Consider the following 17,656-nt stretch of genomic DNA (forward strand, 5'->3'; position numbering starts at 1 on the left):
GCATTGCTAGAAGATGAGCATTGATGCCAGTAGCCTAACGTTAGTTTAGAAGAGCCTAGAAGTCTGTTGAGGATGTAAAGGTATGTCCCAAAGTCGCAAACAGTCCGATGGGATCAAGGCACTATTCAAGTCCTCACAGCCTGAAAGAAGAATGTCCAAATGTAGTGTGGGCCACATGTCTTCTGAGGTATTCCCTAACCTTTGTGAAGATCACAAAGGATGTAGATTCCACATGATTCCACTGTGGATGAAACCAGTGTATTTTTGGAAAAGACGCAGAATGGGATGGGTGTTGGTGAGAAGCGCATACTTAGTTTTTAGACTTTAAGGACACATTTGGGCCATTCTTTGATGGACAGGATTCTGGGAAGTAACACCTTTTAGGCTTTAACTTCCTATCTGGTACAGAACAAAGGCTTATTAAAGATTGTTTCCTTTCTTCCCCTTTTCTCAAGTCATTTATCATCTTCTAACTTGTATTGGAGTTGTGGAGAAGAAACATTAATTTTTTTCCCTCACATTTCACTGGGACAAGACTATTTATATAGAACTGCATAATAAACAGCTAGCATATGAATGAGTAAAAATAAATATTTAGAAGCAAAGACTTTATTTTCACCTGAACAGTAAAAGGCCCGGTGAGGAGTTTTCAGGAGGATGTAAGGCATTAACTCAAGTGGTTTTTGAACATCTAACACTAGGCCAGTGGTTAATGCTACAGGTGGAAGAGTAAGACTCTATACTGTCTGCCTACAGGCAGAGATGGTGTCTATAAGAAAGGGAATCCAGACCAGTACAAGGGCAATGAAAATATAGCACAGAATTAGGGAAATACTTTGATCCTGGGTACATTTCAGGAGTCACCAATGCAGCCTTGGTGGGGGGAAGGCCTTGCAGAGGAAGTAAAACGCAAGCTGAAATTGGAAGGAAGAATGCGTCTAACAAGGATTCGGTGGAGAAAAAGAGTTTTCAGGGAGAAGTAACAGAATGTATAAGTAATAGGCACTATATGCCAAATGGGCAGAGGGTATTCTGAAAGTTCAGAAGCTTTATTTGACTGCAGAAGACAGGAACTGGAGAGCAGGCAGGCAGGAATTTACCTAATGATTAAACTGACTGAGAGAAGCTGATAGGATTAAGAAAAGAAAGTTGAGACCATATCATATACATATTCAGTACCTCGGACTTTATTTTATAAATACTGGTGAGCAAATGAAGAGTCGTGTTTTTTTTTGTTTTTTTTTTTTAAGTTTATTTTTTTTTAATTTAGTTTGAGAGAGAGCAAGCAGAAGAGGGGCAGAGAGTGAGGGAGACAAAATCCCAAGCAGGCTCTGCACCGTCAGTGGAGAGCCTTACGAGGGCTGGAACTCACAAACCGTGAGATCATGACCTAAGCTGAAGTCAAGAGTCGGATGCTTAACCGATTGAGCCACCCAGGCGCCCCCAAGCAATTGAAGAGCTTTAAATATTGCAGGTGGTATGACTAGAATCCATGTTTAGAAAGATCAGATAAATTGGTGTAGGGCAAGACTAGAAACAGGGAGGCAACTGCAGAAATCCTAATTAGGAATGCAGACGGCCTCAACTTTTTAAATTTTCTTCTGGGACACCATTTTCTTTTAGTTTTTCTCTTACTATGCTGGCTGTAACTTTTCTGTCTTCTCTGCAGTGACTTCTGACCTCCTCTGCATCTAAACGTTGACGCCCTTCAGGGCTCAGTCATCCGCTATCGTCCCTTCTCCATGCACGCTCATTATCCGGGGATCTTTTTCAACCTAACGGCTTTAAATATCATCTGGACACTGACAAGCCCCAGATTTATGTCACCAGCCAGGACTCTGACCTCCAGACTCCTATAATTCCACTGCCTGCTCAACCTCTCCATTTAGATGTTTAATAGGTATCTCAAAGTTAGCGTCAGGAACACTGAACTCCTGATCCCCCGTGTAGATTTGCTATACCACATTCTCTCTGGATCAGCAATGGCAACCCCATCTTTCTAGCTGCAAAGCCAAACTTTGGAAATCATGCCTGATACCTTTCTTTCTCTCATGCTCAATATCCAACCCATCAACAAATCCTTTCTGCCTTCAATAGATATGCCAAGATGACCCATTTTTACAATGTCTAATGCCCTGTGTCTACCCCAAGCCACAATCATCTTGGACTTTGCTACTGGAAGAGCCTAGGTGTTGTAATAGCCTAGATTACTCTTACTGATTACTGTTACAATGCATCACTGTAACAGGTCTTGCTTCCACTCTGATCCCCTATATATTTATACTCAACACAGCAGGTAGAGTTTATCCTTGAAAATACGAAGTCATGTCACTATAACAAAAAATCCTCAGAGGGGTTCAGAGTAAAGGTCAGAGTCGTGACAACGGCCTATAATCCGTGTGGCAGTTTCCTCTCTCATCCCACTTCTCTGGTCTTAACTATTAGGACCTTTCCCTCTGCCACTCTGCTCCAGGTGTCCTGCCTGCTGTTCCTCAGACATTCCAAGCATGTTCACATCTCACAGCCTTTTCATCTGGTGTTCCCTTTGTCTGGAACGCTCTCTTCCCAGACATCCAGAATGTTTGTTTGTTTTTTCTGTTTTTTGGTTTTTTTTTTCTAGGTCTCCTCTTTTTTTTTTTTTTTTTTTTTAAGTTTATTTATTTATGTTAAGAGAGAGCGAGCACGAGCAGGGGAGGAGCAGAGAGAGAGAGGGAGAGTGAGAATCCCAAGAAGGCTCTGGCTGTCAGGGAGAAGCCGGACGTGGGGTTTGATCTCACAAACGGTGAGATCATGGCCTGAGCTGAAACCAAGAGTCAGATGCTCAACCGACCCAGCCACCCAGGTGCCCCCCGAGGTCTCTTCTTAAATGTAATTTTAATACAGAGATCTGCTCTGAACACCTTCTACCAAAAAAGCAATGTTCCCTTCAGCCCCGCTGGAGTGTCTCACCCTGCTTTATTTCTCTTCACAACACTGACCATTAGCACTATATGTTTTCTGGTTTGCCTACATCCATCCATCTCTACTCGAACTGTATGCTCTGTGGAAGCAGAATCTGTACCTGTCCCTCTCAGGGCCGCTTCTCTACAACTGCTTCCTACAGCATGGTAAGCGCTCAGTCAACAGCTGTTGAGTGAATGGAGGGACAGAGAGAGGCAGTGTGAAAACGGAGAGTCGGTGATGAACATGAACTCCCTTTGGATGGAATAACAGACTGTAGGGACGTAATGAGTAACGAGTAGGACAAAGGAAAAAGAGGGCTCTCGGAGGGCGCCCAAGTTTCGCACATGGACAAAGTGAAGAGATGGTGAGGTACTGAGCGAACTAGAGAAGATGGGAAGCAGGACAGGAGTAAGGACAGGGGCGGAGAAGGAGAGATTCAATTCTGAAACAGTTAAGATTCAAGTAATTGGGAGACACTCATCTGGAGCCGTCCTGGAAATGGCTGACCCTGCCAGTGTTCGCTGGATTTGTGCTTAGCGTGCGTGCCCTCGGCACCCGGTGCAAAACAACTATACGGGAAGGAGATGAAGAGAAGGCTGTGTGTGTGGTCCTGGGTTACTTCTTTCAGGGACAGAGAAATCCTTTTCATCCCTAAGGTGAACGTGCTGGATGAGTCACTCCTCAGGAAGCCACTGCCTCTCGGAAAGCCGCGGCCCCAAGCCTCCAAGGAGCCCCATTGTCTGAACGCAACCGTTTTTCAGTCTGACTCTGGGGGTGCGTGTTTGCCATTCAGAACCTACTATATTTTACTGCACCTCCTGACATTGTTACACAACATTTATTGAAAGCACATTTGATGGTAATGAAGTTTCTATTAACTATGATTAAATCTCATAAAGCACCTGAAGATAATTTAAGATGTGCAGAAGCAGAAAATGAAACATTCGGTTTAGTACATTAGGAAACATAATTGATTAAATTATCTCATTTACAATAAGTGCTTTCATGAGCTATGCGGCGCACATATTTCCCCCAGTTTGTCATTATGACTTGCCAGCAGTTATCCTAAGACTTCACTTTCTCCTTACACCTTCCTGCAACTTAAAGCTCGCTCTTTGGCCCACCCGTTCATGGAGGACTGCGTGCGAGGCTCTGGGTGATGTTTTCTATCCACCAGGCCTTGTGGAGAATCATGTGCACAGCTATATACAGGAACAGGTTGTTTCTCAATTATCTTCATAATTGACTTTGATTTTGCATCAGTGATGATTCATGTAGTCTTAAACTAAGCCCCTCTTTCACTGAACAACCGCAGCCTGAATTTGTATAACGCACTCCTAACCATGCATTTTACAGAACCCCGGCTGGACTCCTCTGGGAGCCTTTTGCAATCACATTGATTCTGTTCAGGTTTTATTTTTAGGAAATCACAAATTAAAACAGTTTAAGCGATTCCGTGGCAGTATCCAGCAATTAAGCATGGTGTTCATGAGCGAGAACCCCAAGCAAAAACTAATTCAGGAGTCCCTGAGGGCTAGAAATAGCTAGTGTGGGGTTTATGGCTGGAAGTACAGATGTAACCAAATTAGAATGGCACAGGACTCACAAACTAAGCATGAAATTAATTTTTAAAAAACACATTTCTAAGTAACTCTCACGGTGGCCACGACATGGATACTCATGATCTTGCTGGTGCCATACATGAGGATCAGTGGGTGGCTTGGCTATGTCACTGGGAGGCAGCTGGGGGTCTATTTACTCCAGCTCTCACCCTGAGATCTGGACAGAGGCACACACCAAATATTCACCGACCCGATTGCTTCCTCCCTCCCTCAACGTACACACATACACATACATCTACAACCAGGTTTCCCCACCTCCAACCTCTCTGAATTCAAAATCAGGCATGCAGGAGGTCAGCGGACCACTAGCTAAGTACCAATAATGACTTTATGGGCAGTGGACCTCAGGGAGAAAAAAAAGGATATTTGTTTTTGGGTGTTCTGCAAAGTTCTCAGACTCTGCAGGTAACGGCATTGTTGTATCCCAAGCCTGCCTGAAGCAACGTAACAAAGTATGAACAATGGCTTTCCTGGATCTTTCTTCATGTCTCCTGACCCCGGTCCCAGAGCTCCTATTTCCATCTAACCTCACAAGAAGGAATCCTTAATTCCTTCCAAGAAGTTAGCTAATAAAAGCTATTAGCTCTCCCAAGCTATCTGAATTATAATACCCTAGGATTTAAAAGATCAAAAGTCATTCATTTTATACGAAAATGGGAGATAACCGGCCAGGACACCTTCTACAAGCTTATTTATAAACCAACCGGGCAGCTCAGTAACTCTTCTATTGCTAAGAGCTGTGTTGCTGAGGCCCTTCTATCTGGAGGTTTCCCTAGGATGCTGTACATACTTCTGAGAGCTTCAGAATCATTTGGGGAACATATGAAAATGTAGATTCTCAGGCACATCCCTGCCCCGCCATCCCCTCCCCCCCCCACCCCGTATGCTGAGGATTCGAATTCATTTGTCCTATTCTGAGATGGGGTGTATTTAACAAGCTCCCACCAAACCCCAAGATTCCGATGCACACGGTTGCTGATCTGCTTTTTGAGAAATATTTTTCTAAGATAGTTACTCTCAACCCAAGCTGCACATTGGAGTCTGAGGATCTTTTAAAAATAAGCATTCCTACCCTTATACATGGAATCTAAAAAAACAAAACAAATGAACAGATAAAACGGAAACAGACTTATAAATACAGAGAACAAGCTGGTGGTTGCCAGAGGGGTGGGGAATGGGCAAAATAGGTGAAGTGGATTAAGAGGCACAAACTTCCAGTTATAAAATAAATAAGTCACAGGATATAAAGTACAGCATAAAGAATATCATCAATAATATTGTCATAACTATGTATGGTGATAGACGGTAACTAGATTTAATCATGGTGATCATTTCGTAATGTACATAAAAGTTGAATTACTATGTTGTATACCCCCAAACGAACATAATCATATATATTTCAAGGAAAAAGAAAAAGAAAAAAAATCCTACATATTGAACTATGCATTGAAGTTTTAAAATCCTAAACAAAAATATAGGGATTCTAACCCACCCCAATTCTGATTCCATTGGTCTGGGGGTACAGCCTGAGAACTGGGGTTTTTAAAAGGCCTCCGGGTTGCTCTAAAGTTCAGCCATGACTGAAAACCTTAGGGTCAAATGCCGAGATGCTAACCATTCTCACTGTGCTGTTATGCCCAAATCTACTGGATGTGTAAGATAGAGATAATGCAAAGGCGGGCCTTCCCAGGAACCAAGCCTGCGTGTGGGGAGCTCAAACTGGCACGGCCACCAACATTTTCAGTTTCTGCTGATTTCACTGTGGAATCCTGGTTTCTAACCTACCAAGTTGCCATGGATTTCTCGGTTGCGTGTTAGGCGCCCCCGTCTCCTCCTAGGTGCAGAGGCTCGGAGTCAGTCTCGGCTCTTGCCCAAGGCTGCTCTCATGAAAGCTTGTACTGGCAGATATTTATTAACTTTAATGCTACCAATCTGCTCAGCAATAAGAATCCTAGACGGCATTTGCAGAGAAATGGACTTTGAGGCAGGCAGCATCACAGGGGAGATTTACTCCTACTCTGAGGGAGGGGTGTGTATATGTCCTTTCGATTTCAACCTCTGATCTGTGACCCAAACCCAAGGAGGAGGTGCCCTCAAAACCCTGGGTCTTTTCCTACAACCTCCCATTCTCTTTGGCTCCTAAACAAATACAACAGTAAGGCAGCAAATATGAGAATAAATTATATTCACAAGAGGAAAAATAACTTACTTTGGGGTTTTATTTCATGAAGAGGTTTTTTATCTAAAAGAAAGAGAAAAAGAGAGTTTCATTTAATAAATTTACATGGAGCAGATAGATTTCCTATATCACTTTATGTCCACCTCTATACAAGAAACATTTTCTCTGTTTTTTGCAGACAATATGGATTATGTTGTCCATATTTTTCCTTTCCTTTCCTTTCTAATTTCTTATTTTTCTCCTTTGCAATATTTTTCTAGGGTGATTGCTTCATTCTCTCTCTTTTTTTTTTTTTTAATTTCCCCTCAGGCTTACTAGAGTTTCTCTCTGTTGCATTTGCTAGATTCTTATCAGCATCATGAGAGCACTGAGCTGGCAACATGTCCCCTTGTTTCTCTACAGCCCGAAGACTGCTCAGGTAAGGAAGGGATGCTATTTCACTGTATGTGATGATTGAAAAGTGAGCTGGTGAATACACATTTAAAGGGATCCTACGTTGGCTTAGCAGTTATCATAGCCTGGATAAAAAGGTCCGAACCACGCCATTTGTCCATTCTTGTGGAGTATGGGTGCAATATTATGAGCTTGTTGGAGGCTTTTAATAAATCGTTTTGCTTCCTTGCTCTGTTATGTTACTATTTGTACGATCTCTCTTCATTACAGTGTCATTCTGTAATCACAGCAGCAAGCACAGGAAGTGGACAGAGAAAAAAACATTTCAGGCTCAGGTGAGATTTTTTTTTTAAATTTTTTTTAATGTTTATTTATTTTTGAGAGAGAGAGAAAGAGACAGAGCACGAGCAGGGGAGGAGCAGAGAGAAAGGGAGACACAGAATCTGAAACAGGTTCCAGGCTCAGCACAGAGCCTGATGCGGGGCTCGAACTCACAAACCGTGAGATCATCACCTGAGCCGAAGCCAGACGCTCAACTGACTGAGCCACCCAGGTGCCCCTCAGGTGAGATCTTTTTATCCTTTCTCCCCACTGCCCTCCAGCCACTCTCTCCTGCCCTGTCTGCCATCACTGCATAACCTTGTAAATCACTCTGGGACTTGGTGCCTGTGGCTAAGTTTGCCTTCGACTATAGTCTTTCTACTTCCCAGTCCCCATTTCCTGGCTGTCCCAGGCCAACACAATGCCACCATGACACAGAAACCTGAGAAGACTGTGCTTTGGTCACCAATGCAAGATTCCAGAAGATTTGCATGGGGTGACCTCCCTTTGATCAGTCCCCCTCTTCCGACTTAGATGGAACATGATCAGATGACAAGCTTTGAGGCTGCTGCTCATCATTCACAGAATCACACTACGGTAGGGGGACCCTGAGAGGTCACCTTGCAGGGTCCCTTACCTCCACCAGCCTGAAGGTAAGCCAAGTGGGGGACGGGGGGACACTGTCAATTTGGATTATGTTTTTCACGGAATCAAATACAGCCTGGTATATACTGGAGAACTTTATAAATACTCTCTGACTGAACCATAGCCCCTCCCAAGCAGACAGACCCAGCTATATTCTGAATCCTCTACCAGATATGTGTTCCCCCTAACCCACTCCTGCACTTAATACCAATTTTGACAGAAAACCTTTGTGGTGTGCTTTACTGAACCCAGCCCTTTTGTGTCCTGCCGTCTGATTCGTTATGGAAGTAGCTTTTCAAAGTTGTAGGTCACACTCTTGCAAATGGACCGCCATTTTTGTTTTTTTCTCATTATAAGGAGAAAGTTAACTGGCGAAGGATGATTTCTGGCAAATCTCTCTTTAAATGAAAAATCTTCATAAAAGATAATTATTTGCTCAAGTGGGCATGATCGCATTCAGATTTTTACAGTCAGGTGTCTTAAAACAGACAACGCCTGCACCCCCCTCTCTGCACAGATTCAGTGCTGCTACTTTTTCTGAGAGCAGGTTGGCGCCTCCCCAAGTCCAGATGCTAATGCACTCAAGGAGTAGAATCCAGTGACTTTGGTGGTTTTAACCTGACTTTGGGTTTTGCTTATTGCAGGCTATCTGAAAGCATTTGGCATGGGCGCAGGACGCCGGCAGGCCAGGCCGAGACGTCTGGAAGTGATGCATTGCTAACACAACACACAGGGACATGCAGAACATCTGTTTAGGACTCTGGCTGAGTTTAACAGCATTTTCTTCCTTCTAAGCCACAGGAACAAAGATTATGCTGGGTAGCAAAATGAAACTCCATTAAAAACAGGTGAGATACAGAACCACTTCTCAGAAAATAAATTAAATAACAGCCAGGCTATTAAAAAAACTGGAGTGAGAGTTCTTCCAGGTACAGCTCTAAAGGAACAAAGAGCGAATGAGGCTAAAACGCCAGGGCTGGGCGCCTGGGTGGCTCAGTCAGTTAAGCCTCCAACTCCTGGTTTCAGCTCAGGTCATGATCTCATAGTTCATGAGTTTGAGCCCTGCATGGGGCTTTGTGCTCACAGTGTGGCGCCTGCTTGGGATTCTCTCTCTCTCCCTCTCTCTCTCCTTCTGCTCTTCCCCAGCTTGCTCTATCTAAAAGTATCAAAGAAAAGAGAAAAGCCAGAGCTAACTAGGGTAATGAGAAACACTCAGGCCACAAGGGCTCATAAGGCAAGAGAGGTGGGGCATTTCCCCCTGTGACTCAGGTCTGGTGTCATTACTGGCAATGGCACAGTGGAATTAGTGTAGACACTCAGCATTAGAACAGGATTTCAATCCTGAATGGTCTTCATTCCCTCTGTGTGACCACAGTGTCCGCCACAGTACGATGGGAATAATACCATCCTTGAACATTGCTACTGAGATTAAACATGATAAATACAAAGCCAATAGCTTAGGGTTAGCACATGATCCATATCAATAAATAATATAATTTCAACATACTATGAATAAAATCAACATTATCACTGGTTCAGAGTAAAAACATGACCCTTTATGCCAGTACTGGGAGGCAAGTCATATCTCCAAATCAGAAATAGTAGTGAATATTAGGAGTACTTGAAGGGAGTACTTGAATATAGGAGTACTTGAAGGGAGTTAAGAAACTTGTGTTCAAGTCCTAGTCTCTGCTTTATGAAACATATCAATTTCCTGGTAGGAAAAAAGAAAGGCAATGACCAGAAGATTGATCCCTGCGGGGTCCCTAGCTTTGGCCCACTATAAATCTACAGAAAACCACCGAAGAAGTTCTACAGAAATCCATGTGGAATGAGTTCCCAAAGCAGAGTAAAATGATTCAAAGGGCACTGCTCTACTGTGGGATTTGTTATGCTGAGGTCTAGTGGGTCAGTGTGTATTCTCTAATGAAAAAGTCTGGAAGCCTCTGGTGCCAAGAGAACTTCAGTACCCTGGCATCAGCATCAAAATTGGGTTCCGCCGGATTTTGTGAGATACCAGTATCCTGACAACAAGTTGCTACCATTAAACATTTTCCCCAGTTTGAAATATCTGATCAGAGATTATTCTACCGTGAACTTGAGGGAGAGGGCTACCCATTCACCATTCACTATCTTTTGAAAGAACTGCCCACCCCACACTCCATGTTCTTTTATTCTGTCTGCAAAATCTTATTTTCACAAGGCCTAGGGCCATGCATCCCCTTGGCCCTGGTCAACCACATCCTCTCTGCTTTTGTTTTACCTCTCTCGAAGGCCATATTCAAATAACCCCTTAGTAAATTAATCCATTAGGGCCATGGTTCTTGATGTTGGCTGCACATTAGAATCACCTGGGGAGCTTTTTAAACAAATACCCATACCTGGGCCCCAGTCCAAGACCTTATGACTAACTGGGATCTGTGTTTTTGTGATTACCGAGTGCACACCACTTCCTGTCCACAAATCTGGGGCTGTATGTACCCAACTTCAGTTAGTCATTGCCTCCCTGAGAAGCTCTGGGGTAGCTGTAGTATACACATGGACCCGGAAGCATCCCTTCTGTATCTTGCAGGCAGAGAAATATAATTTTGAGCGAGTGGCAGCTGAGTTGTAGTTTGGGGGAATCACTAATTTGCCTAGGGTCTAACTTATGCACCGAGAGGTACCTTCTGGGTAAATGGAAATTGATGTCATTATAATTCAGTCTTATAATGATTGTGTGTATTTGCAAGTGAAAAATGCAGAAGTATATCTTAAATTGTCATGTTTTCTTTAAAAATCCTTTTTTAATATTTACACAGTCGCTATACAGTGTATCCAAATAAATAATAAATGCGTGTGTGTGTGTGTGTACACAAAAAAAAAACCCAACCCATAATTCCACACCAAGAGATAACTATCATTAATATTAAGTTATATATACAAAGTGCAGGCTTTTTCCCCCTTAAGATTTATGCATGCATATATATACATATATATTTGCAGGAAATTATGGAAGATCAATACTAATTGATCACTTTTACTATAAAGACATGGAGTAGTCTTTTATATATTGTTTTGCAATCTGCCTTTGTGCAGTGCGTGTGTGTTTATAGAAGTATACATATTTATATACAAGAAAAAGTGAAAAAGGACAATCTATATTTTCATTTTTGGAAATGATTCATTTCTTTCTCATCTCTACTTCTCTTGCTTCCTTTGTTATAGGAGATGCTCCCAAAGCATTTCCATGGTATCCATTGTTCTTAGAAGCTATTTATAGCTGTACCCCTCCCTTCCCACCCACACCCACCCTTATCCTTTCTCTGCTAGGAAACAAGTGTGGCCAGCTACCTATAGCCTAGCCCATACCCTAGGGTTGTAAAGAGAGCAGGCCTGAGGAGACATTGGACATGAGGACAGATGGTTTCAACTCCAACTCACAGACTGGGCAAGAGACTGTTCCTCAAAACCTGTGGGTGATTATCTGAAATCCGCTCCTATGCCTTTTAAAGACTACACAGGTATGTTTGATACCAGAGTCTATGTCCCTATTTTTTTTTTTTTTTTTTTTTTTAATTCAGGCAAAGAGCCCACTCAGTATGACTAAATACCCACCAGGACAGTGAGCCCAGACAGCAACTCTCATCCAAGGCAGTAATTTACATATGTCACTATAGTTAGTGATTATTACCATTCTTTAATTTCACTAAACCAGTCATGTCCCATTTTTTCATCTCCAAAAACCATTTTTATTATTATTTCCTTCATAGGTCCTATGCTTTGAAATCCTTTTCATCATCCTCCCCTGCCCAAGAAAAAAGATATGTGTTGATTGTTTTGACTCTCCATATTCTTTGTAATCTTAAAGTATTTAAGAGCGGATTCTGAAGTTGGTAGAATAGTCAGTCTTCTTTCTTGCCCATTCTCTATTCTTTTATTCATTGAAATCATTCTCTAGCATCGGCACACAGGAGGGTCTACAATGATTCCACATTGCCTGCAAGTCATAGCCAACTGCTCTGCCTGCCTTTCCAGTCTTCTAGGAACTGGTCCCATCATCTCAAAAATGACTTAGTTTCTGTAGCACCTCAACACAAATCCAAGCTCTAGTCTGATTGATCCCTGAATTCTTCAGGCTCACCTCAGTGCCGTTGCCCACCATATTGCCTTCCATGGGATGCCCTTCTCCCTCCTATATAAAGATATCCTGTTTCCAAGGCATATACAAGTTTCTGACTCCTTCATGAACTTTTTGGTCCTGACTTGGTTCACAGGAATGTCTCACCTCTCTGGATAGTTTATCTTACTTATAGTCACTACAATACAATGTTGGGGAGGAGGTGCCTGGCTGGCTTAGTTGGTAGAGCATGAGACTTGATCTCAGGGTCATGAATTCATAGAGCTCACTGTGCTAGGGGTTCCTTAAAACTATATACAATGTGGATTTTGTTTTCAAATGTATTACTTCAGAACTGTTCATTTGATTTATTTAATACTTTTTAATCAGTGTCAGTTATGGGTCCCTAACATATAAATCATATTTAAATGATTAGCTCATGAATAAGTGGCACAGCAACCAGAGAATCACAGCAAGAAAAAAAAACAGGAAAAATGAAATTAAAAGTTATTTGCTTGATTATTTACTGATTGGTAGAAAAGAAATTGCCATTATTGATTACCAATGTGTTTCATTAATTCCTGCTTTCCCTCTCCCTCATAACTAGAAATAATTAAGGACCAGTGTTATGCTCTCTGAATGCTATCCAAGGCTGCAGGAAATCCCAGGGCCTGGCCAATCTGCCTTGTATCAGCTCTGGCAGATAATTAGATAAACACAAGGCCTGCTTTGCATTGGCAACACCGCTGTGATTGAATATGTCAGGCAGACCCTGAAGATGACAAGTGGGAATTCTATTCTCTTCTCCTCTTGGTGCTGAAAGTTCCTTTAGGCAGTAGAACCCACAGACACATCACCACCAGCTCTTGTGTTTCTCAAACGCTTCCAATGATCAAAACCACAGAAAAACCCAAAAAGCATAAAACATATCACACCTCCAGTTTTTACTCTCTTTAGTTTTTAATTTCCTTATTGTATTTTTCTTTTTGTTCACGTTTCAAAGCTCCTGCTCAGAAATTACTCTTCAGAGGGCGGATTTACGATGCACATTACTTCAATTCTTGGTTCCTCATGAATCCCTCCCACCCTTGTCCCATCATGTTAATTAGGGAAAGTCAGGCAGTTACTACAACAGGGAACTTATGGGTGTCACTTCTGATGACAATGACTTTCCAGAATTGCCCCTCAGTCACAACACGATTAGTGTGCATCAGGAGATAGAAGATCCCCCCCTTTCAAATCCAAGGTCTCTCTATAGGAATGTCCTTTGCATATCCTAAACTGAGACAAGTCAGTGTCTCAACATTCACAAGGAACATTTGCATATTTCATTTTTGAGCTAAATCATTTGAATTTCTAGAATTCATACCATCTCTATCACAAAGTTCTATCCATTCTCACTGGTTCTTTATGTGTTGGTTTCTTTCTCTGATAGATTAACAGAGTAAACTATGCTCTTGGGTCACTGCAAACACTTTTAAGAATGGGTCCACAAAGACTTCATCAGAAATTGGTCTCAAAGTGATAAAATGCAATGTTTCTAACTCTGCTCCAAGGAAAATTGTCTATTAAAATCCTTTTTCTATCCAATAAATTAATTTGCTTTGATTCCCTCCCTCCCAACCACAATAGAAATACATACACGTTCAAAACTAAACAATGATTAGATTATATAATTTAAGGAATTAAGGAAATCATTTATTGGTTAACGTCCAGAGGATTACTTTTTTAACCTTATGGTACAAGTGATACCCAAATTCTTTAAAAATGTAACAGCTTTTAGGGCATCTGGGTGGCTCAGCTAGTTAAGCATCTGGACTTTGGGCTCAGGTCATGATCTCACAGTTTGTGAGTTTGAGCTCTGCATTGGGCTCTCTGTGGTCAGCACAGAACCTGCTTCAGATCCTCTGTCTCCCTTTCTGCCCCTCCCCAATTTACGCACACATGCGTGCACACACACACACACACACACACACACACTCTCAAAATAAATAAACTTAAAAAAAAAAAAAAAAGAAAATCCAGACGTGACATGGGGTCATGGTGGCTTCCGATGTGTCTAGACTTGTCCCTTTTGTTGCTGGATCATAGGAAAGTTTGGGTAGATGGGGATGGTGAGATTCAGAAGGGTGGTTATTATAATGACTATTTACAATTGCTAAGAAAATACTTAACCACTGAAATACAAAGGATATCAGTCTTGCCTTAAAAAAAAATTGCTTAAAGAGGGGTGCCTGGCTGGCTCAGTTGGAAGAGCATGCAACTCTTGATTTTGGGGTTGTGAGTTCGAGCCCCATGTTGGGTGTAGAGATTACTTAAGTTAATAGCACTTAAAAGTTTTTTAGGGGCGCTTGGGTGGCTCAGTTAGTTGAGCCTCCGACTTCAGCTCAGGTCATGATCTCACGGTCTGTGGGTTCGAGCCCTGCGTCGGGCTCTGTGCTGACAGCTCAGAGCCTGGAGCCTGCTTCGGATTCTGTGTCTCCCTCTCTCTCTGACCCTCCCCCGTTCATGCTTTGTCTCTCTCTGTCTCAAAAATAAATAAACATTAAAAAAAAAAGTTTTTAAAAAATTGCTTAAAGAGAAATTATGATGAACCCTTTGTACATTTTTTTAAGCTTCATCAGTCCCGAAGCTACCTTACCTACATTATAGACTGAGCTACTTGCATGTAAGGTCTATTTATGTGTTTTCCACCTACTCTAAGTCCCTAGAACAGTAAATGGAATATAGTATTTGTTGAATACTTATCCAAGTTTTTGTTGAATACAAAATCAGGGTCCATAAATTTCCTACAGTCTGTACAAATTCCTAGGATAGTGTAGTTTCTCAATGAAGGGATCGGAATGGAATGCTAAAGGCCTAATGTGATGATTCATTTCCTAGGTAAGACTAGCATGGTTTTATGTTTTTTTTTTTTTTTTAATCTAAAAGTTGTCCTTCCTCACGCTGCATAATAATTGTCCAAATGGTTAATTTTGGGTGGGAACGAATTAAAATTACTCCTCAAAATTGGCTAAAAAGCAAATGTCTGAAAGCACTGACATATCAGTGGTGTTATTTTCATATTTTACATGTACACATGTATTAACTATGTTATTCAAAATAACCTATGAAATATATATGCATACACATATATATGCAAGCTACTTTTAAGATATAATAATTTCATGTTTGTTTGTTTGTTTAGTGGGATGAAACCTAGAAATCATCTTGCCCAACCTGCTCTTTTTAATAGATATGAACACACAAGGCACAGGATCTGGAGAGATTTGCTCAAGGTCAAGCGTTAGTTAACGAAACAACTGAACTAAGACCCAGGACTCCTGATTCCTGGTGCAGAGCCCTTTTCGCTACCCCATGGTCTCTTTCTAAATGATCATGGCAATTTTCCATTCCACTGAGCACTAACACCGTCCTCTGCCAAACACATGTGAGCAAAGCCAGGTTTTTTTCTTACTGTAATACTGACACTTCTCTGGAGAAAGGGGAAGGCCAGGGTGATGTTGATGTCTATTGATGATGTTAATATCTTCATTTTAGGTACCGCCTTTCTCCATGATCTTGAAGAGACACATGCATTTGTAATTTAAGGAGAAATGGTAGGATCAACACAAAGAGGTTTCCTCTCTATTAATTCACTTTGCTCAGTACACCCCAGAGGCCGCTGAATCCTTTACTCAGTTTTAAATCACTTCCTTGATTGGGTTCTTGCCATTTCTTTTACAGCTGGACCACTCTATGATCTCAGGCATTAAATCTTTCTCTAGTCTAGACTAATATTTCTTACCCAGGGTTGTGTACTGTTGAATCCTGATTAGATATACTGCAAATGCAGAATCTGGATTCTCAGAACGAATGAAATGGACATAGTTTGTTTTATATGCAGAAAGCCTAATTTGGGAGAACTTCCAAAAAGGAACTTGGATATCCAGAGCTACTGACAACCAAATCTAATAAGCATTTTTTTAAGTATGGGAAAATATGGCAAAATTGCTAATTTTAAGATGTGGGAATGTACAATCGGGGAGGTACCAGACGGGTAACAAATACCATTAATCTAGAATGACTGGCAACAGATGGGTAATACTGGAAACTGTAGGTTGCTATACAGTATAATAATGTGTATGTTGAATTATTTTCCAGAGAACAAGAAGTTTTGAATTTGTGTTGGAGACATGAGGACTTGCTTTATAAAAGTGGATTTTCTGGGGGCGCACAGGTGGCTCAGTCAGTTAGGCGGCCGACTTCGGCTCAGGTCATGATCTCGCAGGGGTCTGTGGGTTTGAGCCCCGCGTCAGGCTCTGTGCTGGCAGCTCAGAGCCTGGAGCCTGCTTTGGATTCTGTGTCTCCCTCTCTCTCTGCCCCTCTTTCTCAAATAATAAACATTAAAAAAAATTTAAAAAATGGATATTCTGATGAGGTGGTCAGAACATGTGTATTTTATAGCATGAAGGAAACCTATCTAATCCCCGAGTCGGTATTGTGAGGACTGGTGGTCTCCCTTGGGGATCACCCAGGTCCCTCTCTGTGGCCTTCCCCTTGAGTGACTTTTTTTTTTTTAATTTTTTTTTAACGTTTATTTATTTTTGAGACAGAGAGAGACGGAGCATGAATGGGGGAGGGGCAGAGAGAGAGGGAGACACAGAATCGGAAGCAGGCTCCAGGCTCTGAGCCATCAGCCCAGAGCCCGACGCAGGGCTCGAACTCACGGACGGCGAGATCGTGACCTGAGCTGAAGTCGGACGCTTAACCCACTGCGCCACCCAGGAGCCCCGAGTGACTTTTAATTAGTGGTGAGAATCATACAATTTTTAATACTAGCTGGGACCTCATAAATCACCTGTCTCCTGTGGGACCAAATCCCACCTGCAAAGGACGATTGGCAGATCAAGAGCTATTTGTTCAGCCACTCAGAAGTTCTGAGAAAGGATATTGAAACTTCGGTTCGACACAAAGTCTTACGAATCAGCCTGATTCCTAAACTCTGTTTTCCAACAACTATGAATCAGAACTGGCTGGTATAAAGAACACAATTTGTGTCTCTTAAAAATTTTCCTGACAAGTACCTTTTATTTCGTTAGATACACTATATTCATCAGATGCATTAGGAAATGTTTTAAATTTTTTTTTTTCAACGTTTATTTATTTTTGGGACAGAGAGAGACAGAGCATGAACGGGGGAGGGGCAGAGAGAGAGGGAGACACAGAATCGGAAACAGGCTCCAGGCTCCGAGCCATCAGCCCAGAGCCCGACGCGGGGCTCGAACTCCCGGACCGCGAGATCGTGACCTGGCTGAAGTCGGACGCTTAACTGACTGCGCCACCGAGGCGCCCCTGAAATGTTTTAAGAAAATATCTAAAGCATCACAGTGTCAATACTTTGCAGAATATGGAAAACATACTTTTTCTGCCACAGGAATCCCTTTACTAGAACATACACACACTCACACACGC

The 17,656-nt window shown here is 42.0% G+C and overlaps 1 protein-coding gene across 1 annotated transcript in view; it reads right to left on the reverse strand.

The window, feature by feature from the left end:
• The window catches only part of UNC5D (unc-5 netrin receptor D), a 237,344-nt gene that overhangs the window by 81,531 nt on the left and 138,157 nt on the right, over nucleotides 1–17,656 (reverse strand). Inside the window, exon 8 of the mRNA XM_032593062.1 lies at nucleotides 6,775–6,807. Within this exon, the coding sequence (XP_032448953.1) occupies nucleotides 6,775–6,807 (33 nt within the window). The remainder of the gene's footprint in view (nucleotides 1–6,774; nucleotides 6,808–17,656) is intronic.

This window comes from Lynx canadensis, chromosome B1 (assembly GCF_007474595.2).
Source record: "Lynx canadensis isolate LIC74 chromosome B1, mLynCan4.pri.v2, whole genome shotgun sequence".
Classification (NCBI taxonomy): Eukaryota; Metazoa; Chordata; class Mammalia; order Carnivora; family Felidae; genus Lynx; species Lynx canadensis.